Below are 22,418 nucleotides of genomic sequence, written 5' to 3' on the forward strand. Positions count from 1 at the left end.
GCATACAGAAACTGAGAAATAACTAAGAGGAAGTTTGGTTCCCTGAGCTTTGTAAAGGAAATGTTTTAAATAGGCTATATAAATATGCAGGGCATTGCACAAACGCAGTCTGTAGGGTTGAAACCACTCAGACCCTACAGCTAATGCTGAATGCTGCTGCCCATTTAGTAAGAAAGAGTATGTCTCCACTTTGAGTTGGCAGTATAAGTTCCACCTCAATGGAACATGCCTGCACTAGCTAGTACCCTAAAACCAGAAGTGCTATCACAGCAGCATAAGTGGTGGAAACGACCAGCGGCCCCAAGCGTTATCCCATGGGAGATGCTAGGGATGTATGTGGGATGGGTAGCCTCTCCCACCACAGAAGCTACACTGCCATTATATGCCACCAGAGCTAGCACAGTTATGTCTCCTCAAGCTGGAAATTACACCTCCAGAAAAAGTGTCGACATACCCTTACTAGTGCTAGCCACACCCCATATTGCAACGGTGTCCTAAGGGCTTCCCTGGCTTCCTGGTTATGGACCGCTGCATATCAAGGTGCTGATATCAACCTTGAAGGCCTTACCTGGTTTTCTAGCTGAAGGACCCATCCCCTCCCTGTGTAGCTGCAACATTAGGGGTCAACTGGTGTGCTCTTGCTAACAGTCCCTGGACTTGTGTGTCTATGGGCTGGGACAGGCTAGTCTCAGTACAGCGTCATTCAGTCTAGAACTTGATCCCTTCCTTGTCCCAACAGACAGTCTGTTGACCTGCAGGGCACAATGTAAAGGTAACAGGCCCAGGTCATTCCCAGGGTAATGTTATTGAAAGGAATGGCATTACCTGGAGGATCAATTTGATCCCACCAATTTGCTCGGACTTTTGCCTGAGTGGGTTCTGGTGGGGCTATACCATCCCTGATAGCTGGGCAGGGAGAATGAGATGATTAATGTCCCACTTGGACAAAACAAAGTGAATTTGGTATTTTCCCTTTATTAATTGACAGGCACTCAGACACAATGTGAGCTGTACACATTGTTTTAGACAACTAAAAATAAGTCAAACCTCTATTGAAAAAGAATCTAAGGCCAATATGTCAACATGCAAAGCTCAGTCCCTCCCACCAACATGACGTAAAGAACTGGATTTTTAAACAGTCTGCATGCCCAAAATGAATGTGTAAACTTGGGCAACACCTCATCATGTATGTACCCAGTACCCTGATTTACATGCAGTCTTAGCAGTTGTATGTGCACATTAGTCATGCAATAGTGCACACATTTTGTGCATCTTACTGGTTAAACCCAGAACCCAAAAGTTTAGCTTTTTCCTTACACAGTTGAAGTTCTTGTTTTAAAAACTTTATATTAGCCTTCCAGTGTGAAGCCCGGATGATTAGGGAATAAGCCATGAGTCTTGGAGCCAATGAAGTATCCATCTCTCTCTCTCTCTCTCTCTCTCTCTCTCTAGGACTCACCTACCAATAAACTACTGTATGCCAAGGAGATTCCAGAGTATAGGAAAATAGTGCAGCGCTATTACAAACAGATCCACGACATGCCGCCTCTCAGTGAGCAGGAAATGAATGCACATCTCGCAGAGGAGTCACGGGTAAGATATCCGCAAAGCCACAGTAGCTTTAAAGGGGGTCCACTCATACAGCCACTGGTGTCTGCTGGAGTTGGAGTAGCCCCACAGAATCTGTTGTGGGACTGTGGTGTTGTTCTCCAAGCTACTGAGCATGCCTTTTCTGGCTGCCGTAATGGTTACAAGATTGGTAGGTAACCTATGGGAACAGCAGGCAGGCATCAGCTGTCTGCAGTACAGGACATTGGGTAGTGCAGCACAGGGCACTGGTGTTGAGCATCATATATGCTAATGCTGAAGGAGGAACAGAAAAGGACAAATCATTTCTCCTCACTCTATATAAACTTACAGCCACATCCACTAACTCCACTTTCTCTGGCTCCAACCTTCAAATTGTCAGGCATTGGCCCAGTTTATTTGCTCTAAAGAGGAGCATGGTAGGAATGAGTGATGTGCTGCTGTGAAGACAGAAGAATTCTGATGAACCAACAGGCAGTTGACTCTGAAGCTAAGTCCTCTCTAGCACATCAGAGTGGACGAGCGTTTCCCTGCACTGGTAGTGAACAAACTTTGGTTCTGTGCCCAGGTCTTCCAGTGTCTTTGCTTGTGATTTCATTGCTAAGAGCTTCAGTTTCCCCCCTATAAAATGAGGATAATAGAGCTGATCTGAGAACAGTAATTCCAGTTTGCAGAGGATTTAGAATAAAAACAAAATTTTGATGTTCTCCGTGAAACAAAAAAAAATTGATTTGGAAAACTGAAACATTCCATTTAGATTTGTTTTTAACAAAACTCTGCCTGGCAGGCTGCCAAGGCACTGGGAGCCAGGTCTCCCATGGCTCTGAGGCCAGCTGGCTACCCAAGCACCCTGCTCTTTGGAGTTGGAAGGCAAGAGAGCCAGCTTCCCAAAGAGTCTAGAAGCCCCGAGATCCCCAATGCTGAGCTAGGAAACCAGGCATGTCTCAAAACCTGCCTGACAGTCAGGTTTTCTGCCTGGGTTCCATCGGCACTTCATCAAAATAGAACCATCTCCACAAAAGCATTTCAATTAACAAATCTGCAAATTCTAATGAAAGATATTTTGTCAGACATTTCCAAACTAGCTCTTTCTGACCCACCTCTGTGATGTGCTTGGAGATTGTGGAAGGGTTGACACGCGGCTGGCATGCGGCTTTTTCCTCCCTAGCACTTCTGCCAACAGAAACTCAGCTCTCACTGTGAGCTGTCTCGTCTCACAATTCAGCCCTCTGGCCAGCTCACCATTAAGTTCCACCCTTTCCGGGATAACAAAAAGTCCAACCAGAGTCTAAACCTTTCATCTGGTCTTTGGCCCTTGAATGTGTGTCGCATCATCTCTACAGCCCTTCATTCAGAGTTTTCAGTCATCCTTTGCCCCTCCTCCGGGGCCTTATACCACCTGCCCCAGTCCAGGGACCCTATAGCCCTATAAGCCAAAGTCTGCTCCACCAGCCTCCTTGCTGCTGTCTCCCTGGACCTCTTCCTACTATAGCCCTTTTTTCCCCCAAGCTTTCTCCCCAGCCCAGCCTCTTTGTAGGCTCTAATAGTGCCAGTGCCTCCCAGGGCTTGCTTCCTGGGGATCTGATTCCTGCTCTTGGCTGTGTTCCCGATCCACTGCAACCCTCGCATCAGAGCTCTCTGTAGCATTAAACTCCCCAGTCTCCATGACCATAAGTTTTATCCCTGCTAAGCTGCTTCAGGTCATCTCCTGCTCTTGGGTTTGGCCTCTCCCTGGTGGACCCAGTTCTTCCCCTTTACCTCTGGGCCCAGCTATCCAGGAGGGGCACCCAACACCATCACAACTGCTACAGCCAATTGCTGCATCCTGTACCTCTGCTCTCTGCCACCGAAAGAGTGACTACAGCGTTCTTCCTTCACTCCCTGCACACCCCTTCTGCCCTCGACTTGCTGCCTTTATAGAGCCACTCAGCATCTCCCCAGCTGCCTTCAGCTTTAATGAATCCTGGCGCACCCTTCACACACAACCAGGTGGATTAATTGGGATATACACCTCAGGCTGGGTTATACACCCCATCACAGAGATCTACAGGTTAATGGTGCTGTATAGGGTTATTAAAATGGTGCCAAATTCATCCCTAGCATAAACAAATGCCACTCCCACTGTAATCTATGGAGGTGGGCCCTGTTTGTGCCAGGAATAAATTTTGGCCTTTGCCTCTGAAGTCACTAAACAAGTATAACATATATCTTGAATAACGTAGATGGGAACAAGAGTCCAAGGATTTTGATCCAGTGTTAACTTACAGCAAATCAGATCAAAGCCTTTTATTACTCCAGTTGCTTTCTGTTGAACGGACTGGATTCCTGCATTTGTATTAATATTCCTCCCCTGTTTGTTTTATCTTTTATGAAGAAATACCGGAATGAGTTTAACACCAATGTGGCCATGGCTGAAATATACAAATATGCCAAAAGATACCGCACTCAGGTAAGCAGCTTCATTTGTCTGGAGGTGAAGTCAGTACTCAGCATTCCAGGTAACTGTGGGGAAATATCTGATGTTCTTTTATGTGCAGCATTGGTATAGCCATGTCAGTCTCAGGATATTAGAGTGACAAGGTGGGTGAGGTAATGGCTTTTATTGGACCAACTTCTGTTGGTGAGAGAGACAAGCTTCCAAGCTTCACAGAGCTTTTCTGCAGGTCTGGGAAAGGTACTCAGAGTGTCACAGCTAAACGTAAAGTGGAACAGATTGCGCAGCATAAGTAAATACATATTTCAAGGTACTATTCAAGGTGAAGTGGCACATTAATACCCCTCCAGATGTAGGGGGGGAAAAGAACCAGGAGGGGTGGGAGAGATAGTTGGGGGGGGAGGTGTTAATGGGTTTTTAATTGTTTTAATAAGCCATAAATCAAGTGTGTCTATTCAGTCCATGATTTTTCGTGTCTAACAGAGTTATGCTATAAACTTAAATTCATAACTTTGCTAGATTCTAAAAATCATGGACCGAATAGAGCCACTGGATTACAACAATCCCAGACCTGAAGTAGATCTCTGTAAGCTCAAAAGCTTGTCTCTTTCACCAACAGAAGTTAGTCCAATAAAAGGTATGACCTTCCTTACCTTGTCTCTCTGATGTCCTTTTGTGATTTATCAATCCTCAGTCCCACTGAAAAGAATCCGAACAAGGAAGAGACTGTTCTTCGTTACTGATGGAATGGCCTTAGCTGAGGAGCTAGGATGTCCATATCTGTCTAGTGTCTCTCTCTCTCTGTCTCCACTCAATCCTCTCCATCTCGTTCCTGTAAAGTCAGTCACAGATTTTTTAAAATCTAGGTGCATTTTCAACCCTTTTGTCAGATCACCAGAGAATTTAGAACAGGTCTCAATTTACAAGTCATTCTCCCTTCTTCTGGCCTGAAGTTTGCTCTTGCAAGTGTTTATGCATACGAATGAGAGCATGTAGGTAAGTCCTTGTTGCACCCGCAAATCAGATAGGCGGATGTCTATGTGCCTTCACTGCTACCCACAGTTAATTGTCCCCACAAATCTGTGGCTGTGGAAAAGGAGGCCTTTAAAGAGCAGTCCTAATGCAGTCCTATTTGTTTTATAGTGAGCTGGCCGAGCTCTGAGGTGGCAGCCTGCACACGCGCGCGCACACACACACACACACACGCTTTTTCTCTCTCTCTTTCTCTCTCTCCAATCCCTTGGCTGCTTGGAAAACCAGTAGCCTTTTCTCTTCTGTTTGGCAAGGATGGTTGAAAGTGAAATGTAGCCTGGATTAGTCAGCAATCTGTGGCTCCAAAAATGCTTAACGAAAGGCTGGGGGAGGGGGGGAATGCTGAAAAAATTCAGTAAAAGGGCAAATAACCCCCTCCTCCATGCCTCGTCAGGACACTAGACCTGGGTGAGTCATCCTGTCCCCACACCACTTGTTTGGAACACAGACAGGTCAAGGCTGGCACATGTTGTATTAATCGCTTCACTGCTCTTGCTCCTACAGATAGTGAATGCCCTAGACTCCAACCCCACCACAAGACGCACGCAGCTGCAGCACAAGTTTGAGCAAGTGATCGCGCTCATGGAGGACAATATTTATGAGTGCTGCAGTGAGGCCTAGGGGGTGCTCTGGACCGAACCAGCTCCTGGAAGTGACCTTCTCTGTAGTGCACTGTCCACTAGGGAACATGCCTTTAAACAAAATATATACATGTAGATATATATTTGATTGTGTCTCTTACGGTTACTGTGTCACCATATCGTTGGTGGGCATGGCCATTGGGGAGATGAGCCAGCAAGGGATGAGAAGCCGCCAAACAACGTTTCAAATCACTTCGAATCCCTTTTGTTGATCTGCACTGCGTGGTGCCTATAATTTATTTGCTCTTTCAAGCCAGAACTAGAGATGTGCCACTTTCTATTTTCCTTTAACTTGCGTGTGAGCAGCCGTCATCTCCCTGCATTCCTGCTTCCAGAGAGACTCCTTGCGGCCTAGAGCCCACGCTAGGCAAGCGATAGTGATGGATGCAAGGCAGCGGGGAAGCCTCAGGGAGTGATGAATGGAGATTTCAAAGGCTATTGGAGCAGCAGCAGAACTTCCTTAACTATACTCCTCTTCTGTATGTTTTAAATACCAGGGAATCTGTTTACTGTACACTATCTGCTGCATTAGATTTTTTTGTGCCTTTTATTTTTGTACTGTATGTGTAAACATAACCACTCCATCTGCAACTTGTGCCAGGTGGGGAACTCATGGACTAGACAGTGAGATTGCTTCCGAAGTAGTCAAGACATGCGAAAGCACTTTACCCCTAATGGAAATGGTAATTATCTAGCTGGAAGGAGTGTATTGTCCATTTGACAATGTCAGAGAGGAACAAATCGGGGCAGCTGTTCCCACTTCCCCAAGTTTCCCAGATGTTTGTGCACACACTGAACTGGAGTTGACAAATATCCCCTAAATAGCCACGTTTCATCCAGTTGGTCACAGGAATAATTTTACCTAGAAGTAAAAGTAAAAGATACGTTAGGGGCCCAAGGGCAAAGGTTCCTTCTCTTTATGCCACCTTCCCTGTCTTCCAGCATGCACAACCCACAGCTGAATTCTTCTCAGTGTAAACCTGGAGTAATGCCAGGGTGTTTAACTTGTTATTTAGTATCTACACTGGTGGAACAGTACAGAATTGACTAAAGCTGTGCTCCCAATGACAGGTAGTCCCTCTGAACATCTCTTGGAGCTCACACAGTGCTCAGCCCCTGAGTTATACTCATGGGCCTGGTGAAAATGTAGGAAGTTGTGATGGAAATAAACTAAATCAAGGCCAGTATTATGGGTCTGTTCCTAAAACAGCTTCTGGGCTTGCTGTGTCTGGCATGCTGATGGCCACAACTATTGACTTAAAATGAATAGAAGGTTATTGCTGTATCAGCCCAAACAGCATCAAAGAAAATGTAGTGTGACTCCAAATGCTTTTACAGAATTAGCCTGTCTAGCAATCCCTGCAAGTTGGAATGACTCCAACTATTTTAGGCTATTGCGGGACAAAGTCTGCCCTCAATTAAGCCAGTGTAAATGGAGAGTAATTCCATTTAAGTCACTCAAAGTCAGCGGAGTTACATGCCTGTAAAGCTGGAGTAACTGCTGTGACTTGGAGCAACTTTGCTACATTACCTCTGGATTTACACTGGTATAACAGAGAAAAGTGTCACCCAAATGGCGCTCTCACTGAATCCTTTATGCTGCTTGCAGAAGGGCAGCGCCTTAGAATACCAGCGCGCTTGCTCCCTTGTTGTCCACTGGTGAAGGACTACAACACAATTCCATGGCTCCCTTTTAGAGATGGAGCCTTCGCTTGCTGCACATACCAGAAGCCAGCACATGAATGCAAGAAAAGCCAAACTGCCCATGAACTCCAACTCCAGTTTGGCACCAAACTTTCATAGTACCAAAAATACAAAAAAAGCTACTACCTCACCCAAGGCAGGGTTTAAAGGGGACTCTCCATAATGCACATGGCTATCATCTGAGCACTTGGCTAAGAATCAACCTGGCAGTGAGCTACTTTGGTTCAAACAAAAAAAAAAACCACAAAACCCTTGGATAGATCATTGCCAGGGCCTCTGTCACAAACGTTTTAGAAATGCCTTGAGTATAGACTATGGGGATTTGGAGCAGCACAGCTGATTTTATATTCTATAGATTTTAAAAATTACACACTTTATTGGGAGGGAGGGGAGAGGGGAAAGAAAAGCTTAACCAGAACTGCAGAAACGTACATGCACTGTGGAAGTCTAACTGTAGTTGCTGAATAAGTGGCTTCAGCCTAGCAATGTTACAAATGTAGCTGGGCTACATTTTATTTTGAAAGAGATTTTTTTTTAAAAAAAAACTTACTTTTTCTTCTGTAAAAACTGTGAACAGCTGCCAGATATATACAGGGCCAATGCGGGGAAGCTGAAGGTGAGATGTGTCAGAGCATAGGGCGGGGGGTGTGTGATGAGGAGTGCAAGGGGATGGTCCCATGAGATGGTGATCCCTGTGTTGAAACACTGGAAAGGTAACAGGCTAATTAGTGTGAGGCTATGGATCTGCTCCAGGTGCTGTGGTTGGCAAGCATGCCTTATGGCCTATGCTTATTTAATCTTTTTTCCAAAGCAAAAAAGAAAAACAAAACCATGCTCTTTGCTTCAGCCCTTTGGAAGCAACAGAGCTTGAGGGTTGGCTGTATTGTCTTGAACCCTGATCCTTTGTAATATATTTTTAACTTTGTCATGTATTTGTCAGTGTGGTTCTCTTACCTGCTATTTGGTGGAATCTTTGAAAACTTATCTTTGTAATAAAACATGGTGATCAAACGTGTGGGAAAGTTTTTGGCTAACAGCATTTGGGGGAAAAAAATCTGCACAGCAGATACACCATAACAGTTGCCTTGCTGCATGGCTGATTTCAGCCCCAGGTTTTTCATACACCTTCATGGATGAATTTATTTGCACGCTGGTTGAGTGAAGAGTGGTGTCACATATAGTGCTCCAGCATCAAGCCATGGCTCAGAGGTAGATCTCACTGTAGTTTTTTAAGCTAAGGTGCTCATACATCCCACTATTATCAGGACTGTTCCACTATTAGTGGTTATATTTTATATATGCAACTGTAAACACCAGGGTGGGGGAAAAATTGTGTCTTGATTTTTCACATTTCCTCTCTGGTCACCTTATTTTATGCTTCCAAAAGTGAGAAAGATGGCTGCATTCTACTGCACAGGGCTGGCTACTTTCATCATATCTGAGGATTTATATGATGGCTAAGTTTAGCTACATCACTACTGGGTGCTCAGCTCCCACGCTACTATGAAATCTCATGCAAACATAAAAAGGTGATGAGCCCCTCTACCATGCATTTCTTGTCAGCTAGGGCCAGCCCTACACCAGTGGCCATCTCTACCCAAGAGCCTGCCACCTGAGTTAGGCACTCCCACAGTCTTCACATACAGCATGGGGGAGAGCTAGGTGCCTAAGGCAGGGCACCTCAAGCACCCAGGCTGGGTGGGGAGATGATTAAAGTAGCCCAGGGTGAAATGCAGAAGAACAAAGAGGAGCTTAGACCTAGATCTTCAAAAGGTAATCATGACCTGGAGCCTGCACCCCTTCTGTGCCCCAAACCCCTGCCCCAGCATAAGCCCCCTTCCACTCTCCAAACCCCTCAGTCCCAGCCCAGAGCATCCTCCTGCACCCCAAATCCCTGGCCTCACTCCACAGCCCCTTACTCCTCCCACATCCCAGCCCCCGGGGCCAGCTGGTGAAAATGAGCAAGCGCATGAGGGTGAGGACAGCAAGTGACAAAAGGAGAGCATCAGATGATGGGAGGGGCAGGGCATGTTCCCTTTTGTGTAAGTAGAAAATTGGCAACCTTAGCTGCAGCTGCCTGATGAAAGTTAAGTAGGATGTGCCCCGCCTAAGTAAGGGCTGTAGCAGGTGATGACCCAGCACCTCCCTGCCTCCCCCACTCACTGTAACCAGACTTTGGGTGTCCAGGCAGCAGACCCAACCAAACACCGTAAGGTCCGCTTGTCAACTAGACTTCCTGGTCAAAAACCAGGCATCTGACCACCCTAGAAATGCCTTTGCCACTAGCGACTAGCTTGGTTTACAGCAAGAAAGAGTCCTGTGGCACCTTATATCATTATCTCTAGACTTATTCTTGCCTGCATATTTATACTTGCCTCTGAAAACTTCCACCACATGTGTCTGACAAAGTGGGTATTCGCCCATGAAAGCTCATACTCCAATACTTCTGTTAGTCTATAAGGTGCCACAGGACTCTTGTTGCTTTTTACAGATCCAGACTAACACAGCTACCCCTCTGATACTTAGCTAGGTTTAGTGCCTTCAGCAGGGGTCAGTCCCCAGACAAGGGGCTGGGGTGGAGAAATCAAGACACAGGGGAGTTGCTCCCTAGAGTGAGTGGCCAGGGTGGGTAAATCAGGGCAGTCCCTGGAGTGAAGGCCTGGGGAGGGGAAATTGAGATACAGCAGGGTCAAGAGGCATAGCAAGGGGCTGGGGAAATCAAGGCACAGTAGGGGAGGTCAGTCGCTGGAAGGAAATCAGGTCTCCCTCTGAGGCCAGTTACTGCAGGTAACTGGACTTCTAGCATCTGGTCAGCTGCACACTCCAGTCAGAAACCAGACACCTGGAAACCCTCCTTCCTCTGGGTCCTTTCTGCTCTAGTCATTGATAAGCAACCCAACACTAGAACCTGCTCCACTTGCACTGGGAGCAACAGTGAAGGAGTTAAGGGTACCACAGGCAGGGGGCAGAAGCAGAGCCCATTTGGCTTCTGTTGTTTTGGTGGCTGGCCTGCTCCACTAGGACAGGCAGGAGTGTCTCATTCACTGGGCTCAGCCCCCGCACCCCCAGGCATGAGGAAAGGAGATTGGGGGCTGTTCTACCTCTGTGGTGTGACACTGAGAAGTAGTAACTACAGGTTTAAGCACAGCAGAGGTTAAGGAAGAGCAGTGGCTGTCATTACTGCTATGGAGTTTCCCCACAGAGAATACAAATCCAATTAAGGATTTGTCCACATGCCATTGAGTCAATTGGAAGGGGTGGGAGAAATAAGTTCTCAACTCCCTTGAGCCCTGTAGCAGGACAAACAGCAGTTATTCTGTCTGAAGGTGGGAGTCTTATGGGGCACTGACCAGGTCAATGAGTCTATCCAAAGCCCCCGGGGCAGCGGGAGGGAAATGCCAAGTGCACAGCTAGATCCACCCTACCTCTGTGACCCATCTAACCATCACCAGCTTCGACACTTTACACACACTGGTGCAACAGGCACAGATGAAGAGGGCCTAGGACATCTGTAGCTACCTGGTGCTATTCCTATTAGAAATTACAAGCCACACAGTGCCAGCATCCAGTGGTAGCCTTGCTAAGAAGGGCACCACACACACAGCAGTGCCAGAGTTCAGACCTTCTAGCAAGTGGGATTTTTAGCAAGTGCTAGCTTGCAAGTCCTTAGCCTCCAGTTAAATCCTAGCTTTTCTGCCCTAATCCTAGCACTAGACCACAGAAGTTTGGAGGCTGACTGTCACTACAGTTGTGATTGATGGCTTAGGCCCTTTCCTCAAGTTCATATAACTAATGCAACCCAGCAACCTATGGGTTCATGAGGGCTGGACACCCAACACCAGCTGGAGCCAGAGGGCATGTTTGCAGGACATGGCTGCAGTTTCCGTTATGAAAATCCAGGCCTGAATGTATTTTGTTCATTAGCTCTATGCTATTCTCCCCACCCCACCCCCAGCCTGGACTGCTGCCACACTAGCAGTTTGCTCCCTTTCACCGAACTGGTATTTATCACTGTCCTGATTATGAGGCTGGAATCCACCACAGCTGGGCTCAAGCTCAGGTTTCAGCCTAGCTAGGTTTGCAGAGGGTGGGAGGGAAGAGGCAGAAGGAATTGATACTTCGCAGTTTCCAGGGTTATGACAGGGTGGGTCAAGATGACCTGCCAGGTCCTTAACCCAGGCAGGAGGAACATGACTCCAGTAACAAGGTTTAGTTATTAGGATGCAGTAACTTTATTGGAAAAAAAAGAGACAAGATTAAAATCAGTTAGCTTAGTTCACCAGAGATTAAAAGAGATGTTAACAGCAGTGACTGGAGCACACTTCAGCATATAGTTTAAAAACACATTGTTGGGGCCCATCTGGAACTGGGAGACAGAGCCACCATGTTCCTCAGGCTGGAGACGGCCATTTTGCACACTTGCCCCATCCCCCACCCAAGGAGTTGTCCCTTCAGGGCAGGGAAGCCCTAGTTTGCTTTCTTGCCAAGCTTGCTGCCAGTTTTAGAGGCTTTACCTTCTCTTGCATCCTTTTCTTTGCTGAGCAGAGAGCCTGTGGCTGCCTCAGGCTTCTTCCCCTTGCCTTTCGCAGGGCCCTTTGTCTCAGGCTTCCCTTTGGCAGTGGTTCTCTTTGTCCCACCAGCGGCCTTTGCTTTGGCTGGCCCATTTTCACCTTTAGCCACCTTTGCTTTTGCAGCCCCCATGGCTCCAGGAGCTGCCCCCTTGGCTTTGGAAGTCCTGATCTTGTCTCCATGCTCTGCCTCTGAGGCCAACTTCTCTTTGGAGGTGGCTTTCTTGGTCCCAACCGCCCTGGCTTGAGGTGCCTGTTTCATACTTGGTTTCTTGTCACCTTTCACAACATTTCGAGCATCACTGGGTGTCTTCAGCTTAGCAGGAGCTTTGGGGTGGGCCTACGAGAGAGGAGGATGAATGTCACTGCAGTAGCATACACTAGGTCACCCACAAGCCTATGGTTAAGTTAGTTTATTACTCTTATAGACATCGGCTTTGAATTCAGAAGCATGGCCTTTATTCTGCATGGCAAGATGTCTTGTAGAAACGGCCGATCAAGCAGGGCCAATTTCCTTCTCAGCCTGAACAGAGTTAATGCTTCAGGACTCTGGAACAGGAAGCTGTTTCCTTTCCAACATGCCCCACAGAGTCAGGCAAGTTCCTTAAAACAGGAACATACAAGAGTGGCAGCTCCTAAAGCCAGTCACGAGCGAAGCTCACAGAGCTCAGCAAGGTAGACAGATAAAAATCCTTCGTTTGGCAGCCAATACTTACGTTAGTGGATTTTGCCTTGGGTTTCTTGCTCACAGGTTTTGGTTTCTCCTCCTTTGTGTCTGTTGAGAAGATGGGAAAGAAACAACATGGATGAATCAGTTACTCATGTTTACAAGATTGTCAATTCCATATGAGAATGATATTGAATGGTGTCTGGATCTGCCTGGCCTAAGCTTCCAAGCAAAGCTCAGGTATTATTAGCGCAGACCTAGAAGTGCCCCTGCTAATTTAATAGGAAAAATGCCTTGTATGGGGTCAATGCAGTTATGACATATACCAGGTATCAAATAGCACCTACAAAGCAGTCGCCTTGACTCCACTTTGACAATAGCTAGAGCAAGCTACTTGAGCACTGGACCATTGATTTAGGGTCAGATTTTTAAAGGAGGCGTTTAGGTACCTAACAAGCACAACTGATGTTTGCAAAGCTCAGGCGCTGCTGCCCAACCCCCACCCCAGTGAGTAAATGCCCCAGGCACTGAAGTTTCCACTGATCTGAATTTCCAAAGCAATCTAGTTGCAGCACAGCCAATGAGATGCTTGGAGCTCTCACTTAAGCCAAAGTGCCAGAGTCCCTGAAGAGGGAGCTCAGCCTAGGCACAGAAATGCCTATATAGCCAGCAGGTCCCAATCCTGTGTCTGTGCTCTGAGCATGCCTAAGAGCAGTCAGACCCCACAGCAGCAGGGCTGGAGGCAGGCCAACACCTGCACAGAGACAGCTAGGGGCACAGGGAAAGAAAGAAAGGACGAGTGAGCAGTACAGAGTGTTTCAGCTGCTAGGGCATATGCAACTTAAGCTGCTGACCAGGCGTCGGCGTCTCACCCAGGAGAGGAAAGCACCGCTCTCTGGGCCATCAGGCAGGCACACCGCGTCAACCGCTTCGGCACCCAAGACCCTCTCCTCAGCATTTCATTCATGGCTAGTTTAGGCAGCTCCCCAGCTCTGAGAAATAGATTTCTCAGGCATTTAAGGCCCAGATCCATAAAAGGAATTTTGAAGTCAATAGGCTTTAACTATCACCACATGTTCTTTAGGAAGACTAGGGTGACAGACTAACATGAAGCAACTAGGCGGCAGGCTTCTGGGTGTTATGTGCTGCTCAGCTGAGCGATGCATAAATCCAGCCATGTTCTCAGAATTGGCCACTGATTCTGGGTGCCAACTTTTATCCTCTTATTTCCAAAATAATGAGGCCCCTTTGAAGTCAGTGGCTGTTACAGATTTTCTGCACTTTTCTATAAGATCAGGCCTACCGCAGACACACAGAATACATGGCTAATTTTCAAAGCAAGGCCGTCTTTCCATCACTGTTTCCTGCAATCAGCAGTTTCGATTCTAGCTTATATATTTAAAGTCCTCAGTCAAGTTCACAGCTGTAGAGGGACCCCTGAAGCCCTCTCCCTCAGCATGGACCTTTGACTTCTTGGGTAGCATTAAAATTCACAGGTGTGACATCCTTGCACGCAGCTGATCTCAGCAGGGAATATTAGTTTAGGGGAAGAAGGAGCAGCCCTTACCTTTACTTCCTGCTTTTTTGTCAGCAGTCACCTGGGCTTTGGGTTTCTGTGCCACCTTCTTTTCTGATTTAAGAGCCTTTTCTCCAGCTGGATCCATCTTCCTAGAGGTTTTTTTAAGCATGGACTTTTCTGATGCTAGCTAGGAGTACAACAGAACAGAACAGTGAAACTGCTCTGCTCCAGCACATGCATTGAGGCTTGCTACCCAGTGCTAATACCCAGGGCCAAACAAGAACAGAAGCTTGTCTGTGGGCATTAGGAGTGTTGACTGAATTAGAGGCAGGTGGCTTACATGAGCCTTTCCCTTTGGCTGTAAGAACGTATGTAGCATCCTCTCATGATGTTGTGTTACAGACTTGGAGCCAAGGCTGGAGAGCAGTTGGGATGGAAGTCACTTCTTATTGTCCCATTCACCCTGCTGCATTATAACATCTAGTTGTCCCAGGCCATCCCAGAATCCAGCTCAGGAAAGGAATCAATATTTTCAGAGCAAAGATACCACACATCCACCTTTAGCCAACAACAAGCTCCTTTACAGAGCACTCACTCTTCAGTAATTAGTACTATGTTCTCCCACTCAGAGATGGCAGCACCTGCTCACAACCCTGCTTGTCCATTTAAACAAACAAGGGAAACAACATTCCCTAGCCCAGAGTGTCACCCATCCAGCCTCCTCTTTGAAATACTGCTGTAGAGGGCATTTGAGACACATCCCACAATGCAAAGTGTGCTGCCACCCAGTTATCTGTAGGACAGCCCTAGCCCATACAATTGCTATACTGTTGCCTAAAGCTACAGGTTCTTTAGCAGAAAATTTCCTCTGAAGGTTGTCTTTGTAGAAAGCCAATTCACTCACCTTGAACCTTCCAGTTGCCCCTAATGCCAAAGAGTTCTGGGGTCTGATCAGGTAGCCATGGTCAAGACCTTTAGTCAGGGCCTTCTTCAGCAAGTATTTTAGCCTTATTGGGTCAACAGCTGGGTACTTGGCAAGGATGTAGCGCTTGATGGCTATGACAGAAGTGCCCTTTTTCTCATTTTGAGCCTTCAGAGCTTCAATCACCATGCTTAGGGTTGGCGGGTGGTTAGCTCTAGCCTTATGGTCAAAGATCCTGGATATTCTGACCACTCTTGTTACTTCAGCTGAAAAGTAAATTGAAGAGGTTGTTTACTTGTAATTAAAGCACCAACATGAATCTCCCTTTTAACTCACCATAGTTATCGGGAAAGCTAAAGTTAATTCACAGGTGGCGAACGGACAAACCAGTTTTTAATAGTAGCATCTACGGAGTCCAGCATCCCATTGTGTTAGGCACTGTACAAACACACAGGGTATGTCTACACTGTAGTTGGAGGTGAGATTTGCAGTTTGGGAAGACATACTTGTGTTAGCTTTAAGCTAGCAAAATGTGACTAGAAATAGCTGCAAGGACGTGGTGGTGCAGGTGTCAGCATGAGTTGGCAATGCAGGTAACTGCCAGAGTTCCAGGCAGCCTTATGCAGGCCACGCTGCCATGTCATCACTAGTATTTCCAGGATGCTTGCTAGATGAGCTGCAGATCACACCTCCAACTGTAGTTTAGGCAGACACCTAGTGAGATACCCCAGCCCCAGAAGCTGACAGGCTAAATAGACAAAGGAAGTTACATTTTACAAGTGGGTAACTGAGGCACACAGAGTGATCTTGGGTCACACAAAAAACCTAAGGGCAAGCTAGGAAGAGAACTCAAGAGTTCCAGTCCAATGGGAAACCACACAGCTATTCTGCTGCCTATCAGTCAGTGGCACTGCTATGGGTACCACCACGGCCCCATAGTATGCCAACGTTTTTATGTTGGACTTAGAACAATGCTTCCTCAGCTCTTGTCCTCATTGTAGCACAAGTAGAGGAGGGTCTCTAGGGGACCATCATATGGAGCCACAGAAAGGAGGCTCTTGAAGAATTCCACCTGGATTTCAACATTTTACACCCCACCATCAACTTCAGCCTGGACCAGTCCACACAAGAGATCCACTTCCTGGACGCTACAGTGCAAATAAGTGATGGCCACATAACCACCACCCTATACCGGAAACCTACTGACTGCTATACTTACCTACATGCCTCCAGTTTCCATCCAGGACGCATCATACGATCCATTGTCTACAGCCAAGCTCTAAGATACAACCAAATTTGCTCCAATCCCTCAGACAGAGGCAAAGGTCTACCAGATCTTTATCAAGTATTCTTAAAACTACAATACTCACCTGGGGAAGTGAGGAAACAGATTGACAGAGCAAGACAGGTACCCAGAAATCACCTACTACAGGACAAGCCCAACAAGGAAAATAACAGAACACCACTGGCCATCACATACAGCCCCCAGTTAAAACCTCTCCAGCGCATCATCAATGATTACAGCCTACCTGGAAGATGATCCCTCACTCTCGCAGACCTTGGGAGACAGGTCAGTCCTCGCTTACAGACAACACTCCCCTCCCCTCCCCTACACACACACACAACCTGAAACAAATACTCACCAGCAACTACACACCATACCACAGAAACACCAACCCAGAAACCAATCCGCATAGCAAACCTCGTTGCTTACTCTGTCCCCATATATACTCTAGAAACACCATCAGAGGACCCAGCCACACCATCAAGGGCTCATTCACCTGCATGTTTACTAATGTAATATACGCCATCATATGCCAGCAATGCCCCTCTGCCATGTACATTGGCCAAACCGGACAGTCTCTATGTAAAAGAATAAATGGACACAAATTGGACATCAGGAATGGTAACATACAAAAGTCAGTAGGTGAACACTTCAATCTCCCTGGACATTCTATGAACAGATTTAAAAGTAATTATTCTTGAACAAAAAACTTCAGAAACAGCCTTCAAAGAGAAATGACAGAACTAAACTTCATCTGCAAATTTAACACCATTAATTTGGGCTTGAATAGGGACAGGGAGTGGCTGGCTCATTACAAAAGCAGCTTTGCTTCTCCTGGAATTGACACTTCCTCATCTATTATTGGGAGTGGACCACATCCACCCTGACTGAATTGGCCCTGTCAACACTGGTTCTCCACTTGTGAGGTAACTCCCTTCTCTCTATGTCTCATTATATAATGCCTGCATCTGTAATTTTCGCTCCATGCATCTGAAGTAGTTTTTTTTTTTTTTTTACCCACAAAAGTTTGTGTCCAAATAAATCTGCTAGTCTTTAAGGTGCCACCGGAATGCTTGTTGTTTTTGTGGATACAGACTAACATGGCTACCGCCTGCTGCCTTAGTAATGTCACTTATCAGAGCAGCATGAAGATGCTGAAGAGCCTCTTGCACGCTAGCCAGACTCCAGGAAGTTTAGACCTTTTTTCCCTTAAGTCCTCTAAGCTCCATACACACCAGCTTCCCCACAGACTGCCCTAAGTGGAGCCCAGAACTTTTCATCAAGCCAAAAGAGTTCAGGGGGTTAAGTTCCTTTAAATAAACCAAGAGAAGCCAAGTTCAGCCCCTTCCCAGAGAGGCTACAGTTTAGTAAGAAAATAAAAGTGACACAGATTGATACCTAAGAGGATTCATTTGTGCCAAAGGGGATCAGAACTTTGACTTCACATTCAGTGGAGACAAAAAAATAAAGGAGGAAGAGGCATGCAAATTCAGAGCATTGGTTAAGTATCTTTCCTTACCTAGCTTGAGGTCCATTACAAGAAGCTCAAATACTGATACTAAACTTTAAAACAAACAAACAACCCCACAAACAAAACTTTATCTTAAAAGAGGCCTAGCTAAACTGACTGCAAAGCAGGCTTTATTGACAGGTTCATCTCACTTTCCTGCTAATTCCTCTGATTAGCATCTTAATTGAGAGGGCTGCAGTTGGCAGCTGCAAATTATTTTTGTTCAAATCCCAGTGCCAACAAGACTGGGAACAGGTGGCAGCAGTGCTGAGTTTAGTTTGCCAACTGTTTGCAACAGGCTGGTGGGTGCTGGGGAGAATATTCAGGGGAAGGATTCCACAAATGAGAAAGTTTCTTGTGAGTTAGTCTAACAATCGCTTTTAATTTACAGATTAAAGTAGCAGTCCCTCATTTGGGAAATGTAATTTACGAGTGAAACCATGCACTGTGTCAGCTCATGTGCCGAAGCAGCAGTAGACAGTGGGATGTGGGTGATGCATCACTGATTGTAACAGAATGGACCATCCCAGTTGTTCAGAGCATACAGGTGATGGGAATACATACATGGCTGGACATACTGAGCCCATGTTCTTTGTGCACTTACACCTTACAGGGACAGGGGAGGGTTGCCAACTTTCTAATCGCACAAACCCGAACACCTTTGCCCCGCTTCTTCTCCGAGGCCCCAGCCTGCTCCCTCTGTTGCTCACCTTCCCCCACCCTCACTCACTCACTTGCTCATTTGCACCACCTGAGGAGGGTCCCTTTTCACCTGGGTGTTCCGGTTGAAAACTAGACACTTGGTAACCCACCTGGCATTGCATGACCGAGTCAGCCAGCAAAATCAAGGAAATGGAACATGAGCAATGGATTGTTTGTGAAAAGGCTTCCCTAGGCTGGATGAAGCCACAGAGTTGAGTACCAAGATTCATCACACGTTCCCGGTGGTCTGTGTTCTCATCCTGCTGTAGGGCACAAGGGATCTGAGCCTGCTGAGTAACATTTCCTACCACTAACTTCAGCAGACATGCAAGGTCCTGGGCACCTCACAGGAAACACTCAGCCCCACACAGGATTGGTCCCCACATGAGCTTGCTAGCCTCATTGTAATGCATTTTGGCAAGCTATGTGCTCCAGGATCTTGGATTGGAACAGCAAGGGATGCTGGAGGTCAGAGCAGAGGTACGCTGGCAGGATTGTGAAAGAAACCCTTTACTAGGCTGGGCTAGTCTTTAACTGGCTCGAGCTAGCACTCTTCAGCCCCTCATTTTCATAAGCACTAACTTCATTCATCAATTTATAAAGGAAAAACAAAGAGGTTCCATAAGTCAAAGAGGGAAAAAGAAAAGCATCTTTGTTCACTAATGATGGACGGAGCAAATGATTCTTCCAAGCTAGCATTCCCAGGTGTTTGTAAAGGAGCCAAGATCTGCTCCCTAGAGGACTCACCTGTTGCACAGTGAGCAGAATAATGGCTTCATCCCTCACTTGGGTCTTTCTGCCAAAATTAAAGAATAAGCTCTGCTTGTCCACAATAACAAAGTCAGATATTAGTATCTGAGCTGTTCTGATGCTTACAACAATTTGCTCTAATTCCTTTCTACTAGGTGTTTCTAGCTCTCTTCCCTCTGCCTGAGCTAATTCTGCAGCAGAATGATGGGACAACTGTGCTATAGGAGATACTTACTATTTTGTCAATGAGATATAAAACTGATCATTTGTGGTCACTAAAGAACCCTTGGTGATGTTTTCTTTTTTTGTAAGGGTTCTGGGCTTTAATTTCAGTTTCCTGGCCAAATTCAAATTGGGTCATTACATTCTCCCTACACATATTCCCCTTCCCGCCACCCCAGTTTCTGTGCTTCTTCACTTTCTGGTCTAAATTGTTATGCAGTGTTGCTGTTAGCTGTTAAATAGATGCAGTGTTTCACACTAGAGATGGCTGCATTTCTGGGATTGATAAAAATATTCTTACATAATCCTTGGGGAGTTTTTACAAGAATGGTTGTAAGGCTTTAGCAAAGTGCTTTTACAAGCAGTAACTAGCTAAGTTTTATTTGACAGAACTGTTGATACATGATGTAATTAGATATCCTTGCCATAGCGCCTAAGAACTTGCAAAAATCTGTCTGGAAATATCTTATTTTTAAAGTTTGCAAAGAATTAGTAAAAGCAGAAAACAATTGAGCTGATGTAATCAAAAGTAATTGAGTTAGATCCCAGTCTTTGCTCCAGCAGATGTGGCCTCTTCAATTAATCATAGTTCAGAATCTTTTGTTCAGAACACAGGTATAATTCTGAAGAAATGCAGGCTGGAGAGAATCAGGGTGACCATCTTCAACCAGCATCAAGAGCAGGTGTCCTGGGTTCTGCTTCAGACCAGCTTGGAATGAGGATGGCGGAACTACTCTCTCCATGGCAGTGAAGGAAAGACTGACATTCAGCTAGTATTACAGTAGTATTTGAGCTCACCTATCAAAACTGGAACTGAACATTGCTAGGCAGCAGCTGTTTGCATTTCATTACTCGCTGGGATAAAGCCTGAAGCCCCTCTCTCTGGAAGGAAGGTGCAAGAACTGCAGGATTAATGCCAGGGCCTACTCACTATGCCTGCTATGCAAGCGTGCTCATTTTACTGTTACCCCCTGGCGCCTGCCTGCCTCACCCAGTCTCAAGCCTAGGTTATCACTGGGAATGTGTGACCTTTCCATGTGTGCATGACAGCCACCATCGTGGCTGGGCTGAGCGTGAACCAGGGAATCTCCAGAACCAATGCAATGAGCTACTGCTTGAGCTTTAAGAGCCAAGATGCTCTCTTGGTGGAGCTGCAGCAGAGTTGGGCACAGAGGAGCAGGGCTGGCTTTAGGCTGATTCGCCCAATTCCCCAGAATCGGGCCCCGTGCCTAAGAAGGCCCCAAGCCTTAGGTGACTTTTTAATTTTTTTTACTATCCCCGGCGGCGGTCCGCTCCAGAGTCTTCGGTGGCCCAGCTCCCCTGGCCAGAGTGTCGGTTGGAGTGCAGCAAGCATGCAGCCCCACTGTCCTGGCTGGACCTCCGACCGGAGCACGGCGGCCCCAGCCAGAGCACGGCAAGCCCCATGGCCCCGTTCCCCTGGCTGAAGCGCAGCAAGCCCTGTGGCCTCCCCTCCCCTGGCTGGCAATCCGAAGTGCCACCAAAGACTAGGAGCGCCGCCCAGTGAGTACAAGCCCCAGAAATTGGGTCCCGCACTTGCTAAAGCCGGCCCTGCAGAGGAGGCCCTGTGGGTCACGTCTGTACAGCCCCTAGTTCAATGGGGTACCACTAGAGCAACAACAAATAATAACCTCTCAAGCTCACCCATCACCATAGTGTCAGTGTCTTACAAGGACGGGCGTAACAAAAGAGCAGTGTCTCGCTCTTGCTTCCCTCCTTCATTTGGATGAGTTAATTCTTTTGTTTTGAATGGATTAGAGTCATTATTTTAGATTCCAGGATAGCAGCATTCAATCAAGTCCAACAGTTGTTTTTGTCGGGGCAGGAATTATGTGACTATATCAGGATTTGATGGAGGACCTTTCACTGCACAGCCTCTCTCGTGCATGCTCTCCACAGTCATTGGAGAGCTGTGTTACCATGCTCAGGACAACGTTCGGTGGCGGGAAGGTGCGCAGAGAGTTAGTGCCTCTCGTGCAGGTCACTGGGTTTGAAAAGGGAAAACATTTCAACAGAATGCTCAACCGCTTCTCCCAGCTGGGATTTTGGCATGAATAGTGCTTTGTTCTCAAAACCCTGGGTTCACCACAGCTCCCTGTATGGGCAGAGGCATTTCAATAAATCAAAGATGCACCTAAAGGAGGCATTAGATAGCTTAGGTGCTGATACCATCTCCCCTTCAGATCACTGAACACTTTAAACCTTTCACATCTGGTCACTGATTTAAACCTGTGCTAGGGCAGGAATTACCATCTGATGTCTGGTGGGGGCCTATATAACCTAGGGGGGATGGTCTCAGCCAAATTCCTATTGTCCACATCACAAAATCACTACCCTCACAACTGGAAGTGTCATCAATAGAGAGGCCTGTAATTGCATGAACTATGGTGATTGAATTGCTCTTTTACCCCTGCCAGCTATCCTTCCAGATCAGTGCCAGGGCTCATATAGAGAGAAGGCTGCACTGCTGTGCCCAGGTGGTTCCGTGGATAAACAAGGTGGTGAGCTGGCTACCTGATGCTGTTGCTAACTTCACTCTGATTGGAGGAATAAACTATTTACCTGAGAATTAGGGCAATATCATCTCTGTATTTGCTAGTGCATCAAAATATTTGTCTCAAGCTGAGCAAAAGAAACAATGCTCTCCAGTTAACATTAGAGCAGAACCACTTCATGAAATCAGAAAAGCAGAGTCACAGCAGAAAAAGATGTGCTGGTTGGGAAATTATTAATGAATTTTTTTTATTAAAAAATGCTGTTTCATTGAAGCCAAAACTTCCCTCAGGAAAGGGTCAGCTTAGATGACTTTTTCAATTAAAAAATGTTTGGAAAAAAAAAAAGTTTCCAAGTTGTTGGA

General features: G+C 46.5%; 2 protein-coding genes across 2 annotated transcripts in view; one reads left to right on the plus strand and one right to left on the minus strand.

Moving 5' to 3' along the window:
- Positions 1-8,409, plus strand: part of PLXND1 (plexin D1) — a 138,333-nt gene extending 129,924 nt beyond the window's left edge. Inside the window, exons 34-36 of the mRNA XM_032784260.2 lie at positions 1,453-1,593; positions 3,962-4,036; positions 5,558-8,409. Of these exons, the coding sequence (XP_032640151.1) occupies positions 1,453-1,593; positions 3,962-4,036; positions 5,558-5,674 (333 nt within the window). The 3' untranslated portion in view covers positions 5,675-8,409. The remainder of the gene's footprint in view (positions 1-1,452; positions 1,594-3,961; positions 4,037-5,557) is intronic.
- A 3,456-nt stretch (positions 8,410-11,865) lies between these two features.
- Positions 11,866-17,894, minus strand: H1-8 (H1.8 linker histone). The gene is made up of 5 exons (XM_032784166.1): positions 17,879-17,894; positions 15,057-15,340; positions 14,201-14,339; positions 12,683-12,741; positions 11,866-12,306 (listed from the first exon to the last, which is right to left on the minus strand). Exons 1-5 carry the CDS (start codon positions 17,892-17,894, stop codon positions 11,866-11,868), a joined length of 939 nt encoding a protein of 312 aa, XP_032640057.1.
- Positions 17,895-22,418: the final 4,524 nt, after the last annotated feature.

This window comes from Chelonoidis abingdonii, chromosome 17 (assembly GCF_003597395.2).
Source record: "Chelonoidis abingdonii isolate Lonesome George chromosome 17, CheloAbing_2.0, whole genome shotgun sequence".
NCBI lineage: Eukaryota > Metazoa > Chordata > Testudines > Testudinidae > Chelonoidis > Chelonoidis abingdonii.

Coding starts and splice junctions, on each gene's coding strand:
- H1-8 (XM_032784166.1), bottom strand. Junction 12,742..14,200: donor CAAAAAAGCAGGAAGTAAAG/GTAAGGGCTGCT, acceptor TCTTCTCAACAG/ACACAAAGGAGGAGAAACCA. Junction 12,307..12,682: donor CCAAGGCAAAATCCACTAAC/GTAAGTATTGGC, acceptor CCTCTCTCGTAG/GCCCACCCCAAAGCTCCTGC.